Raw genomic sequence first — 14177 nt, forward strand, 5'->3', positions numbered from 1 at the left:
GGGAGGGAAGAAATGGAGCAAAGCAGGAGCGGGAGATGCTGCAGACAGCCCTCTCTGCTGTTTGCCAGGTGGCAGCCACACACGGGCACGTAGGCCGTCACAAGAGGGCACTGCCAGAGCTCTGAGAAGGGTCCAAAAACTGAATGCGAGCACCCAGTGCCTCACCTTCAGGAGGAGAGCTGTGTGACTGCAGCTTGGACCCATGAGGAAAAAGATTTCTAAAGGGACAGTCACAGGGACAAGAAAGGGGGCTGTAGAAATTTTATGGGTGTCCAGGAAGACCAATAGATGTGTGGAAGGAGAGGGTTCAGGCTTTCTGAGCATCAGGCACATTTCCTCAGGCCTCAGCCCCCTCAAAATTCCAATGCCGTTGACCTCCCGCAACCCGCTTGATGTCCAGAGTCCATTGGTATCCTGGAGAGCAAGCCAGGGGACATCCCCAGTGTCAGAGTCATTGGTGGCTGGATTATACATGAGTCTGTGGAACTTCAGTTACAGCCTGCCTGGTATCGAGGGCTGAATTCACTCGAGGGGTCCCAAGTCAACTGGCACAGTCAGATAGATGAGGCTCAGTTGCGGGGGGGAGGGGGCGGGCTAATACTTTCACTTTCTAAAGTAAATTTTCATTCAAGTATAACCCATATGTAGAAATGCTGGTGCGTAAATCCTAAGTGTACTGCTCAATGATTTTCACAAAGTGAACATGTCCATCCAAAAAGCATCAAGAAACAGCATGACCAGGCCCCCAGACACCACCCCCTCGTGCTTCCTCCTAGCAACCCCCCCAGAGGGTAACCACAACCCCAACTTCTCCAGCATAGATTAATCCTGCCTCATCTTGAAACTTACGTAACCGGAGCCACACAGTATGTCCTTTCTGGTTTCTTTTGATCAATGTCATCTTTTAAAATTCATCTGTCTTGCTGTGGGCAGCATTAGTTTCTTCATGCTCACTGATAGTATTTCACTGGATGACTATACCACAGTTTATTTTTCCATCCTACCCACAAGGGACATTATGGATATCTGAGTGGTCCCACTGTGACCATTACAAGTAGTGCTTCTGTGCAGTTCTATTGAGTGTATACCTAGGAGTGGAATTCTGGGTTGGTAATACTGTTTGGGGCCATAAATGACACATGACCTTAAGTTGTTGATACAAAGTCTCTTGCATGATTTTTCTACCTGAAGTCTCTTGAAGTCTGTAAGGGAGGGACAGGAGAGACTTCCCTGGCCACAAGGAGGCTTTTCCCAACCCCTAGAGCAGAGGACTCCAGTGTCATTCAGTACCCCTCCCTGCTTATGACAAAGGCCCAGATGTGTTTTCAAAATCAACTTGGTGCTTTAGTCAGCCACTGACATTCAGCCCCAGAGAGGAGGCAAAAATGGGGGGCAAAAATTGTGCCATTGTTATTTCAATGTGTTAATATAAACCCATGAGGCCGGAAGACGCGGGACGTCCTGTGACTGTTACCTAGTCTCTGCCAGCGAATAGGCAAGCACCACTCAGTGGTAATTTGGGCAGCATTCGGGGTCTGTGCAAGGTTGAAGATCATGGTTTTGTTGAAGAATCAATCTGCACAATGTGTCATTTTGTGTAACACTGCTCAGCAGTCTGGTGATGGGATAGAGAAAAGAAAGCAGTGGGGTGATCAAGATTGGGGCTCTGTACGGTGGCCGTGGTGGAAGAACACAAGAGCATGGGTCTTGGGGGGGGCAATGGCAAGAGTGTCTTTGAAGGGACGGCGGGCCTTAGAATCTAGGTTATGTTTTATTAGAGAGTCAAGACAGGAAGCCAAGAGATGGGAAGAAAATGAAAATGTCAAGGGAACAGAGCTTTCAAAAAGTCCAAAGGAGAAATGTGAGGAGATTAGGAGAAAGCCAGATAAACTAGACAGTTTGATGTTGGAGTTCAAGTCCAAGGTGGTGGCCATGGTGCAGTGACCAGAGAGATGATGGTAACTGGAATAGAGGTCAAAGAACCGTGGGGCTAGGACATCAGATGGGTCATTTGCATAGATGTCACCACATTGGTCGATGACAATGGCAACGAAGGGCCGAGAGGCCTGTAGAACTGTTTAACTGCACCCTCAAGGAACAGTGGCTTTTACATGGAAATAGAGAAATAGATTGTGAACAAGAGTGGAGCAACCAGGTTGCCACCTTCAACCGGACCCTGCATGTGTGCAGCATGGAAGGATGAGCAGATTTCATTTGCTAAGGCTGCAAGGGGAGAGGTCGCCCAGGAGAGAGCTCAGCTGAGGAAGAGGTCGTTGGCAGAGTTAAGATGGAGGGGAGTTTGTTTACCAGACAATGCAGTGTATGTGATGGGGGAGAGGGCAGAAAGAGTGGAAGTTAGTATCCAGAGGAATGAGCCCATAACAATGTGGGGAGGAGAGTAGGAAAGGGTGGATGACAAGGGGGTTTCATGTTGAGTGGTGGCCAGGGACAACAGATATGCATGCTGGCTAAATTATCTGACTTTAGGTTCCCCAAAGGAACCCAAGTATGACTCGGTGCTAGTGCAGGCTAGAGTTCCATGACACAATAGCCCGTTGACTGGAATTCAAAACAATATGTTGGTATTTAAGGGTCCAAAGAGTTAGTCCCCGAAGACTATGGTCATGTGGTGGAAATGGCAGGGGCAGCCCCCAGGGGTCAGGGAAGAGTGGTCATCACCGGAGTCTGGATTGTGCTTTGTTTGAAATCCTAGATAGGCCCAGAGAGGGTTCATTTTTCTCTCACTTAATAAAATGTTGAACAGTGACCGGTTTGGGACAGGGATCGTGATGCCACAGTGTCATCAGGGACCCAGGCTTCTTCCAGCCATGCACTCCTCCGTAAGGTACGGTCTTTGACTTCATGATCACAAGGTAGTTCAAAGAGCTCCCGCCTCCACAACCAACCACACTGCAGGAAGGAAGGAGGAGGAAAAGAAACGGCAAGAGAGGCTGACAACTGACAACTCTCTTTAATGAGCCTTCCCGGAAGCCCCACCAATGACTTCAGTAGGCTCTCCATCTGAAAGAAAGGTCGGGAAGTGCTCTCCTACTCCTTCTAATTCAGCACATTCCCCTCCCCACCCACCAAAAAAAAGAAGAAAAAAAAAGAAAGAAAGAAGGAAAAGAAAAAAGAAAACACACAGACATTTATAGGGTTATACTAGTAAGGAAAAAATTCAAGAATGGATATTGGGTAGACAACTAGAAATCTCTGCTACAGATATTAGAGAAAATGAAATACTATTATTCAGTTCAACTTGACTCAGCCCTGTGCAATGATTTTCTACCCATTTTTAACATGATTCCCAGGCTTCCCTATTTCATTTCTGGTTCAACATCTCTTCCTCTAACCTGGATCACTGGGGCACTGATCCTTCATTGCAAGTTCTCCCTTCTATCTTCCTTTATTCTAAGCCATAACTGTGCTCTCGAATCTCCTTGGTCACTGAAGAAATAGAGGGTTCTTCTTCACGTTCTATCACAGTATTAGAAACCACCTGTATCAGTTAGCTCTTGCTGCGTAACAAACCACTTCAAATCTTAGTGTCTTCAAACGACCATTTTATTATCTCTCACAATTTTGCAGGCTGATTTGACTTAGCTAGGCACCTCTTCATCTGGTCTCACTAGAAACACTATTTTTTGGGTTTCTATAACTAGCAGTTATCCTAACAGATACAATTACAGCTGTTGAAGACAAGACTTTGTAGGCCAAAATTACTTCACACTAAAGGAAAACAATGTTTTTCCCCTACAATCTTAAAAGGTTGTATGTGTTCGTTGTATTAAAGAGAACACTGTTGAAAAAAAGGTTACTAAATTAAAAAAAAAAAAAGGATTACTAAGAGTTTCAGTTTAAAAAAAAAAACTTTGAGTGAGGCTACAAATATTAAAGATTAGTAAGTGGACTACCTTCTCTCTTTCCTTTCTCCTGCAGCTGAAGGCCTTCATTGCTTTAGGGGATAACAGGCAAATATCTGGAGAACCTTCTGTTTATGATCCAGAATCTTAAAACATAATATATGTTCATCCTCAGGGAATATACTCAAGATTCATTACCACACAAAGCTGTTGTTGAATTTGGAAGAAAAGAGAAACAGAGAAAAGAAGACATTGGTCTTTCCTCTGAATCCCGACACTTGTGTGATTTAGTTTTAGGTATTTCTCTTAGGCCTTAAATTCAACAACTTAAGCTAATTTGTATCACACTTATGAGGCCTAATAAAGCAGTCACGTGTGCTCCCATAAAAGGAATTTCATGAATTTTTAAGAATATAGAGTATTTCCAAGGAAAAAGAAGAAAACCCATGTTCCAGTAAAACAAATAATTATACACATAATGAAACAGAGCATTAACAACACATTTTCTTACTTAGAAAAACTTAAACCATGACACAAGGTGATTATTTGAATATTATTACAAAGAATTTAAATATACAAGCTTGGCTATAAAAGATCAGGCTAAGCCACTTAGATAAAAATCTACCTGTGATGTCAGTTTCCAAGAAGTGCCAGAACAGTCAAATAGAGAAACAATTCCCTGTGGGGTTTTTGTTGTTGTTATTTGTTTTTTTATAATTCTAAAAATGTTATATAAAGGCTCATCAACACACGGAGACAAATCAGATACACTGGAGGTGGGGGCGGGGTGGAAAGCTGAGCTTTTCCCACATTTCCACATTTTATAAATTCAGAAATGAATGAGTGGTACTATATTGAAAGCAAATATTGGCACATCTTATACAAGAAAGGCACCTTACAATAATGTTTCTGTTGGTATGTTATGGTTTTTCAGTTTGTATTTCTAAAGTGGGGCGATCTATGATGTAATATCAGAAAATAGGGAACTGACATAAGAAGCCAAATATAAAGGCACAAAAGACCCTAGTAACATTCAGCCATTCGCAGATAAAAGGCCATCTGGACACAAGCCCGAGAGCAGCAAGACGCCGTCCACTGCAATTTCTCCGCTTTTGCCCTTGCCACGTTCTGCTTCAAAAATGATCTAATAATGAAGAAGATAAAAAAAATATTACTTCAAACTATTCAAGTCAATGACAGAAACAAACTATTTAATAGTGATTAAAGAGGACTGAACTCGGGGCGCCTGGCCGACTCAGTCAGTGGAGCGTGAGACTCTTGATCTTGGGTCATGAGTTCAAGCCCCACTCTGTGCATAAATATTACTTAAAAAAAAAAAAAAGGACCGAACTCATCAGCCCCTACTGCAAAAACGAACAGACGTTGACATTGCATATATAGTAATGTATTTTCCAGATGCCAGTATCTTGCACTGAGTGGATAATATTCAGAGAAAACAGGGTCACTGCAACTCCTAAAAGTATCTGCACAGCCTGAAAAGCTGACAAAGGTACGGCTGAAGAGGAAATTTTGGAATTCCCATTTAAAGAAAAGAAAAGAAAAAATAAACGATGTGGTTTTCTTTTCAAAAAGCAGGCTAGAAGAAATTTAACACTCCTGGTGAACATCTAACATAAAACTATATGGTTGAAAGGGAATTATTTTGATATATTCAGCTTTTGTCAGTTTGTAGTAATATAGTTATTTTTCTTAAAGTATTGGCTTTAATATTGGAAATTATTGGGAATGTCAGTGGTTTTACGTGTTGAAAAGTGTTACCGAATAGGCTATGATCATTTTTATCCATGATAAAATAGATCAAATAAAATATCTATTCCCTATTAATAATCAAAAGAGCAGCAAACTTCTTTATATTTTAGAAATATCTAATGTATAGAGAACAGAGAGAGGATGAATACTAAATATGTATCTTGAAATTGGACACAAAATGACAGGAATGACTCATTTAACAAAATTAAAGATATACAGTTACTATTTTATATTCATTCATCCAAAAATGTTTACAAGAAATATTAAAATAACAGCTGAATGATGTTTTTCTTTTTCCCATTACTACAACTTTTTAAAAAATTTTAGTTCCAGTATAGTTAACATACAGTGTTATGTTAGCTTCAAATGCACAATACAGTGATTCAACAATTCGGTACTCGGTGCTCATCATGATAAGTGTGCTCTGCCTCCCCTTCACCTATTTCCTGCATCCCCCCCCACCACCTCCCCTCTGGTAACCATCAGTTTGTTCTCTAGAGTTAGGTGTTTTTGGTTTGTGTGTGTCTCTCTCTTTTTTGGGTGGGGGGTCATTTGTTTTGGTTCTTAAATTCCACATACAAGTGAAATCATATGGTACTTGCCTTTCTCTGACTGACTGATTTCACTTAGCGTTATCTCCTCTAGTTCCATCCATGTTGCTGCAAATGGCAAGATTTCATTCTTTTATATGGCTGAGTAATATTCCATTGTGTATATATACCACATCTTTTTTACCCATTTGGCTACTGATGAACACTTGGGGCACTTCCATATCTTGGTTATCATAAATACTGCTGCAATAAACATGGGGGTGTGCATATCTTTTCAATTTAGTATTTTTGTTTTCTTTGGGTAAATACCCAGTAGTAGAATTACTGGATCATACGGTAATACTGTCTTTAATTTTTTTAAAGGTTTTATTTAATTATTTGACAGAGAGAGAGAGCACAAGCAGGGGGAGCAGCAGAGGGAGAGGGAGAAGCAGGCTCCCTGCCGAGCAGGGAGCCCGATGTGGGGCTCAATCCCAAGACCCTGGGACCATGACCTGAGCTGAAGGCAGACACTTAACTGACTGAGCCACCAAGGCGCCCTGTAACTCTGTCTTTAATCATTTGAGGAACCTCCATACTATTTTCCACAGTGGGTGCACCAGTTTGCATTCCCCTCCAACAGTGCAACAGGGTTCCCCTTTCTCTACATCCTCACCAACACCTGTTGTTCCTTGTGTTTTTGATTTTAACCATTCTGACAGGTGTGAGTTGATATCTCATTGTGGTTTTGATTTGCATTTCCCTGATGATGAGTGATGTTGAGCATCTTTTCATGTGTCTGTTGGCCGTCACTGTGTCTTCTTTGGAGAAGTATCTTCTACCCCTTTTTTTCTGTTTGTTTGTTTGTTTGTTTGTTTTAGAGAGAGAGCACTCGAACTGGGGAGGAGGGGCAGAGAGAGAATCCCAAGCGGACTCTGTGCTGAGCTTGGAGCCTGACTCGGGACTTGATCTCATGACCCTGAGATCACGACCTGAGCTGAAATCAAGAGTTGGACGCTCAGGGCGCCTGGGTGGCTCAGTTGGTTAAGCGACTGTCTTCAGCTCAGGTCATGATCCCGGAGTCCCGGGATCGAGTCCCGCATCGGGCTCCCTGCTCAGCGAGGAGCCTGCTTCTCCCTCTAACCCTCCCCCCTCTCATGTACTCTCTCTCTCTCTCTCATTCTCGCTCTCTCAAATAAATAAATAAATCTTTAAAAAAAAAAAAAAAAAGAGTTGGACGCTCAAATGACCGAGCCACCCAGGTGCCCCTATCCATTTTTTTAATTGGATTATTTGGTTTTTTTGGTGTTGAGTTGCATAAGTTCTTTATTTATTTTGGATACTAACACTTTATCGGATGTCATTTGCAAATATTTTCTCCCATTGAGTAGGCTGTCTTTTAACTTTTTGTTAATTGTTTCCTTTGCTGTGCAGAAAGAAGCTTTTTATTTTGATGTAGCCCCAATAGTTTCCTTTGCCTTAGGAGACATCTAGGAAAATGTTGTGACTGCAGTCAGAGAAATTACTGCTTTGCTCTCTTCTAGGATTTTTATGGTTTCAGGTCTCACATTTAGGTCTTTAATCCATTTTGAGTTTATTTTTGGGTATGGTGTAAGAAAGTGGTCCAGTTTAATTTTTACATGTAGCTGTCCAGTTTGCCCAACACCATTTGTTGAAGAGACTGTCCTTTCCCCATTGTGTAGTTTTGCCTCCTTTGTTGTAGATTAATTGACCATATCTGGGCTCTCTATTCTGTTCCACTGCTCTGTGTGTCTATTTTGGGGCCAGTACCATACTGTTTTGATTACTACAGCTTTGTAGTGTATCTTGAAATCTGGGATTATAATACCTCCAGCTTTGTTCTTTTTTCTCAAGATGGCTTTGGCTATTTGGGGTCTTCTGTGGTTCCATACAAATTGTAAGATTATTCTAGTTCTGTGAAAAATGTTGTTGGTATGTCGGTAGGGATTGCACTAAATCTGTAGATTGCTTTGGGTAGTATGAACATTTTAACAATATCTGTATTCCAAATCCATGAGAATGGAATATCTTTCCATCTGTTTATGTCATCTTCCATTTCTTTCATCGATGTTTTATAGTTTTCAGAGTACAGTTCTTTCACCGCTTTGGTTAAGTTTTTTTCTACGTATTTTATTATTTTGAGTGCAATTATACATAGGTCAGCTTTCTTAATTTCTCTGCTTCTTCGTTATTAGTGTATAGAAATGCAACAGACTTCTGCACATTGATTTTGTATCCTGTGAACTCACTGAGTTCATTTGTCAGTTCTAGTAGTTTTTTGGTGGAGTCTTTAGGGTTTTCTACATGTCGTACCATGTCATCTGCCAATACTGAAAGTTTAACTTCTTCCTTACCAATCTGAATGCCTTTTATTTTTCTTGTCTGATTGCTGTGGCTAGGACTTCCAGTACCGTGTTGAATAAAAGTGGTGAGAGTGGACATCTTTGTCTTGTTCCTGATCTTAGGGGAAAAGCTCTCGGTTTTTCACCATTATGATGTTAGCTGGGTGTTTTTCATGTATGGCCTTTACTATGTTCCGGTATGTTCCCTCTAAACCTACTTTGTTGAGGGTTTTTATCATAAACGGATGTTGTACTTTGTGAAATGCTTTTTCTGTATCTATTGAAATGATTGTATGATTTTTATCCCTTCTTTTATTGATGTGGTGGATCACATTGATTTGTGAATATTGAACCACTCTTGGATCCCAGGCATAAATCCCACTTGATCATGGTAAATGACTTTTTTAAATGTATTGGTTTGGTTTGATTTGATTTGGTTTGCTAATACTTTGTTGAGGATTTTGGCATCTATGTTCATCAGAGATATTGGGCTGTAGTTCTCTTTCTTTTTGTGGTTTCTTTATCTGGTTTTGGTATCAGGGCAATGCTGGCCTCATGGAATGAATTTGGAAGCTTCCCTTCCTCTTCTAGTCTTTGAAATAGTTTGAGAAGAAGAGGTATTAACTCTTCTTTAAATGTTTGGTAGAATTCACCTGTGGAGCTGTCTGATCCTGGATTTGTTTCTTGAGAGATTTTTGATTACTGATTCAATTTCATCACTGGTAATCAGTTTGTTCAAATGGTTGTCTGAGGTTTCTATTGAGGCTAGATTCTTAGCCAACAAGACTCCAGCCTCAGTAAAGATTTGTGTGTCCTGGCCATGCATGGAAGTTGAAGAAATGAGTGAGTGACTTTACATGCAACATGGGTACATAGAATATCCACAGCCCCCATGATGAAGTAAAAATGTGCTGCCATCTCTTAATACCTGTGCTGCTTTTAGCCCTTCAGAAGCGCAGGCCACCCTAGCGAGGGGCACCCTCCCTCAATCGTGCATGAGCGAATAGCCGAGATTGAATCCCACCCCATCCCCCTGCCACATGAAGGATGCAGCTTTAGATTCAGATATTTGATTCAGAGAAAGCAATGTGCCTCACCTTGTATGCCTGTGTTTATGGAAGAAGAGTTGCATCTGCTACAAATATCCACGGCCAATGCGACCTTGACAAACTTTATGGTATGCATGCTTTAGTCTAGATTACTCAGCATCCTCACACTCCAGTAAGCCCCAGTAAGGGTTCCCCTCATACTGAAAAAGTTCAGGGCATAGGTGCCTGCGTCAGGGCCTGGCTGGGCCTGAGCATCCCTCTTGACAGAGCTGTGTTGTGTTATAGTGCCACTGCTGGCCAGGCTCTTTGGAGGCATATTTGCAAAAATGTGTATTAAAAAAAAATTATTGCTTTGATGGCACATGCTGTTACCCACCCCCAAGCTACCATGTTATATAATGTATTTCTCAGTATATAAATTCAGTCATGGAGGTAATTATGAATGCTGTGCAGAGGCATATTTCAATTCTCCAACAGGATGTCAACTATACATAGCACAGCTCAGTGGTCACGGTCCCCAAACCATGCTACAAACACAACGATGTAAATATGTGGATTGGATTTGTATCGATGCAGATATGCTGCAATCAGCATCAACTAGAATCAATGTGTTCGCCAGCACTAAACAAGCATGGGCCAGAGGGAAAGAATGGTGAGAAAATTCAACTATAGCCCAACGTGTATTTTATCTATAGTCATATCGTAGGATGTATTTTGAATAAGATGCTCTGCTTAAGTGGGACAAGTAAATAAAAAGATATTGAATATAACGTCCGACACCAGACCCCAGGCTTTCTATTACTGCCTATTATCAAAAAACAGGATTTTCCTTACGTTCATGAATCATTATCTTTCACAAGCCAAGTGTAAATGGAATCCCAATTTATGGATTTACTAATTGCTCTTCCTCTTGAAACCATTAGTTGGTACTCAGGTTTTCATGTATCTCCTTCTAGCTTCCACCCTACCTCTTCTCTCCCCACCCCAACCAAGCTTTACACAAGGGTCCATAGTGGCTGCCTCCCAGGCTCTGCTCCCTTCCCTCCTCATCTCTCTCTAGGCTGGCCTTCCCCCTCCCCTCCAGAGAAACAACCCCCGCAAGGGGCACCAGCCACCTCCTGATGGTCAAACTTGATAGACTCTTGGTCATTTTTATCCTATTCATTCTTTCTGAGCATTTCATCTCATTGACCAGCTTCCTCTTAGATGTTGTTCCCTTGTCCTTTATTAAACCCACTATACAGTAAAGGATTGATCCAGGAGGTCTGGGTTGTCCAAACCCTGAACATTCGAAAGAAAGGTTTGGCTCTTGACTGGTTCCTGGGAGATAACCTCTAAGTCCTTGGAATATCTTGCCTCTTAAGAGTGCCTTCGCCCATGCCAGATAATCGATGCTAACAATGTGATTTATAGTGGGGGCCCTGAGCCACAAAGAAACAGTCTGACCTCTGGAGAGTCTGGAGACTGAGTAACTAAGGTCAGCTATGCAGGCAGTCACATGGGCAGACTGAACCCCAACAAAAGCCCAGAACACCAAGGCCTGGGTGAGCTTCGAGGGTGAGTAACATTTGGTGAGTGTTGTCACACGTCATTGCTGAGAGAATGAAGAGCTGTACCTATGATACTACTGGCGGAGGAATACCACAAGCTTGTGCCCACTCTCTCCTGGACTCTGCCTTATGCACCTTTTCCCTCTGCTGACCTTATTCACCACCCTTTCACTGTAATAAACTATATTCATGAATAGAACAGCTTCTCTGAATTCTGTGAGTCCTTCTAAGGAACCACAGAACCTGAATGGTCTTGAGACCCCAGACAACAGCCACAATCTCAGTTTAATTTTAAAAACATTAAAAAAAAAAAAATGACCTCCTAGGGCGCCTGGGTGGCTCAGTCGGTTAAGCGTCTGCCTTCAGCTCAGGTCATGGTCTTGGGGTCCTGGGATCGAGCCCCGCGTCGGGCTCCCTGCTCAGCGGGGAGTGTGCTTCTGCCTCTCCCTCTGCCTCTGCCTCTATCCCCTACTCCAGCGCTCGTGCTCTCTCTCTCTCAGATAAATAAATAAAATCTTTTTAAAAATTGGCCTTCTAGCTTCCATTCATTGTGGTAAGTACTGGGCACAGAATGAATGAGCAAGACATTCTTGTACATACTAAGGATTTTACAGTCTGGTGTGAGAGGCTGCTGGGGAGGAGCCTGACACGCAGACAGATCGTTTCTATAGCATGTGATGCGCACGCACTTGACAACCCCAGTGGTGCTGATCCATCGCCTTGCCTATTTTGCTCCAGAATATAAACTCTCTAACTGTAGGGAGAAAGTCATAATTACTCATCTTTGTGGCCCCAGTGCCTAGGTCCTTGAGTGTTTTGTTTTATGTGCTGAATCACTGAAAAAGAATGTCAGGATCTCATTTAACACTGGCTATCCACTTACACTTTTGGTAGTGCCGATCCCTTGATGGAACTGAATTTTCCCAGTCTTCCACCTCTCATCCTCACTTCTGGTCTCCTCCCAGGCCTGGGCATTGTTACTGTTTTTCACAAACACTCGAAGCTTCCCTACTTTGTCTCCGGCCAGCCGGTAATCAAAAAGCAAACAGAAATTGCTTTGCGGTTGCAGGTCAGGGAGGAGGAGTTTCAACCGGCCAACGTCCTTCTTACGGCCCACCAGGGCCGGAACTGCCATATAGTAGCCAACAGCTGCAAGAGAAGAAAAACACCCAGTTAATGAAGCCATTGTATAGGGTCTGGCTACAGTGTCTAAAATAGGATAGAAAATGAATGATAACTGGAATTAAAAATTTTTAAAAACCATTAAAAAAAAAAGAACATGAATGATAGTCTCCTATAGTGAAGGAAATGAAGGCCTCTTCATTTTCAACACAGGAACAAAACTTACATGCTAAAATGGCTTTTAGGGATCACAAAGATGAAATCCTTTATGGTACAGAAAAGGAAACTGAGGGTCAGAGAAACTGAGGAATTTGTCCACATTCACAAAGCGTGGTGGTAGCAGATATGCGTTAAGAATCTAATGAAATAGTCTTTTAGCACTGCAGGTAATTTGCCGCTGTTGGAGAACTTGTGTTCCAGAACTTTCCACCTTGGTTGCTGGAATGCATTTTCCCGCAGAGTCAATGATACGTATGATGGCCAGCTTGTGGCATTTAATCCACAACATACATGAATTTGTCCGAGCAGTTTCACGGAGCCCAACCACCACTTGCAACGTATCACTCTGAGTTCCGATTTAGGATGACAGGGACACAGCTATTTTCTAAGATCCATCTCCTAAGTATCTTTTAACCAGCGGTAGTGGACATTGCTCATCTCCAAACCTCTGGTTGTGGCTTTGATAAACCTGGGCAAAAATTCTCATAGAATGGGGTCTCATAGAGTGGAGTCTGACTGAAAGGAAGCAATTCCTGTGGAAGCCAGGAGGATTACACTGGGGACAGGGAGTGGGGGCTGGAGTCTTCTGCTGGTACCTTCCTGGAGACATCTGCAGGAGCCAGGCTGACATTGCCTTAGTTTTCACTGGACTCAGAGACTGTCTGGTCTTCTTCCCCAGCTGGTAACGTTGCAGATTCAGCAGCTAAAGATACGGGATGCTCAGGAGAGTTTGCATTTCAGATAAGGAGCATGTCTGAGATACACTAAAAAATATTCGCTGCTTATCTGAAATGTAGGCATCCTACATTTATCTAGCCACTCTACCAGTGACACCCTCTCTTCTGTGACCCACTGTGGCCAATTTCTCCTTCTCTCTCAGCTAAAGCCGATTTCGATCTGTCCTTGAGACTTTATCCTTCTAAAAATGCTGATTCATCCTGTGTTTCTTTCTTATATTTAACTCTGTAGGGAAAGACAAGCCCACCAAGAAGTCTGAAGGGGGTTCAGGAGGGAAGAAAGTACGCTTTGGGGGACACAAAGGCTGAGAACCCTGGGGCCGTTTGCGAATCGTGTTTGTAAACAGGGGACTTCCCATTATTGGAAAACCCAACTTAAGACACTGCTGACCATGTGAGCTGTCAAGATCCTGGAATAACTTACAGGCTCCCCATGTGCTATAGCTCTGGCAGACATAAACTTGCAGATGCCATGATGCAAGAAAGGAGAAACTCAAGTTAGCTATCGACAAGACAGGCTCTCCGAAGATGTACTGTCTCCAGACTGATTAAACTTGCCCTGTGTTTGCCCTGAGTCTTTGGCGATAGTCCCACTCACGCGATTTGCTGTGCTGCATGTATCCCCGCCCCCTGAATCTCGAGTTTCACGAGGAATTTTTGTTAGGGGCTATCCAGGTTTCCTGGTTGCACGTGAAGGCTCGAAAGGAAAGATCTAAGGGCGGAATTAATCTGGAGGAAGGATGAAGAAGGATCTGGTAACGGAGAGCTAAACTTGTAGGTCCCCAAATTAATAAATGGACTGGTAAGGAACTTGAGTCCCCAAAGTTGTCTCTAACTACACAGTCAGCCTCAGGAGACAGGGATTTGATTTATGCTCCAAATGGGAGCTGCCAGCGAAATGCTCTACCCAAGGGAAAAGACAGGGCCCATCAGTAGTGTTTCAGCAAGAAGTGGAGAGGGCTGGACTGCCACAG

General features: G+C 42.6%; 1 protein-coding gene across 1 annotated transcript in view; it reads right to left on the bottom strand.

The window, feature by feature from the left end:
- Nucleotides 1–4896: 4896 nt before the first annotated feature.
- The window catches only part of EGFL6 (EGF like domain multiple 6), a 58930-nt gene continuing 49649 nt past the window's right edge, over nucleotides 4897–14177 (bottom strand). The window contains exons 11-12 of the mRNA XM_028115106.2: nucleotides 12009–12274; nucleotides 4897–5007 (exon numbers count right to left, since the gene is read on the bottom strand). Of these exons, the coding sequence (XP_027970907.1) occupies nucleotides 4897–5007; nucleotides 12009–12274 (377 nt within the window). The remainder of the gene's footprint in view (nucleotides 5008–12008; nucleotides 12275–14177) is intronic.

The sequence above is a fragment of the Eumetopias jubatus genome, unplaced genomic scaffold (assembly GCF_037043125.1).
Source record: "Eumetopias jubatus isolate StellerSeaLion01/CBP00866 unplaced genomic scaffold, mEumJub1_p1.0 scaffold_11, whole genome shotgun sequence".
NCBI lineage: Eukaryota > Metazoa > Chordata > Mammalia > Carnivora > Otariidae > Eumetopias > Eumetopias jubatus.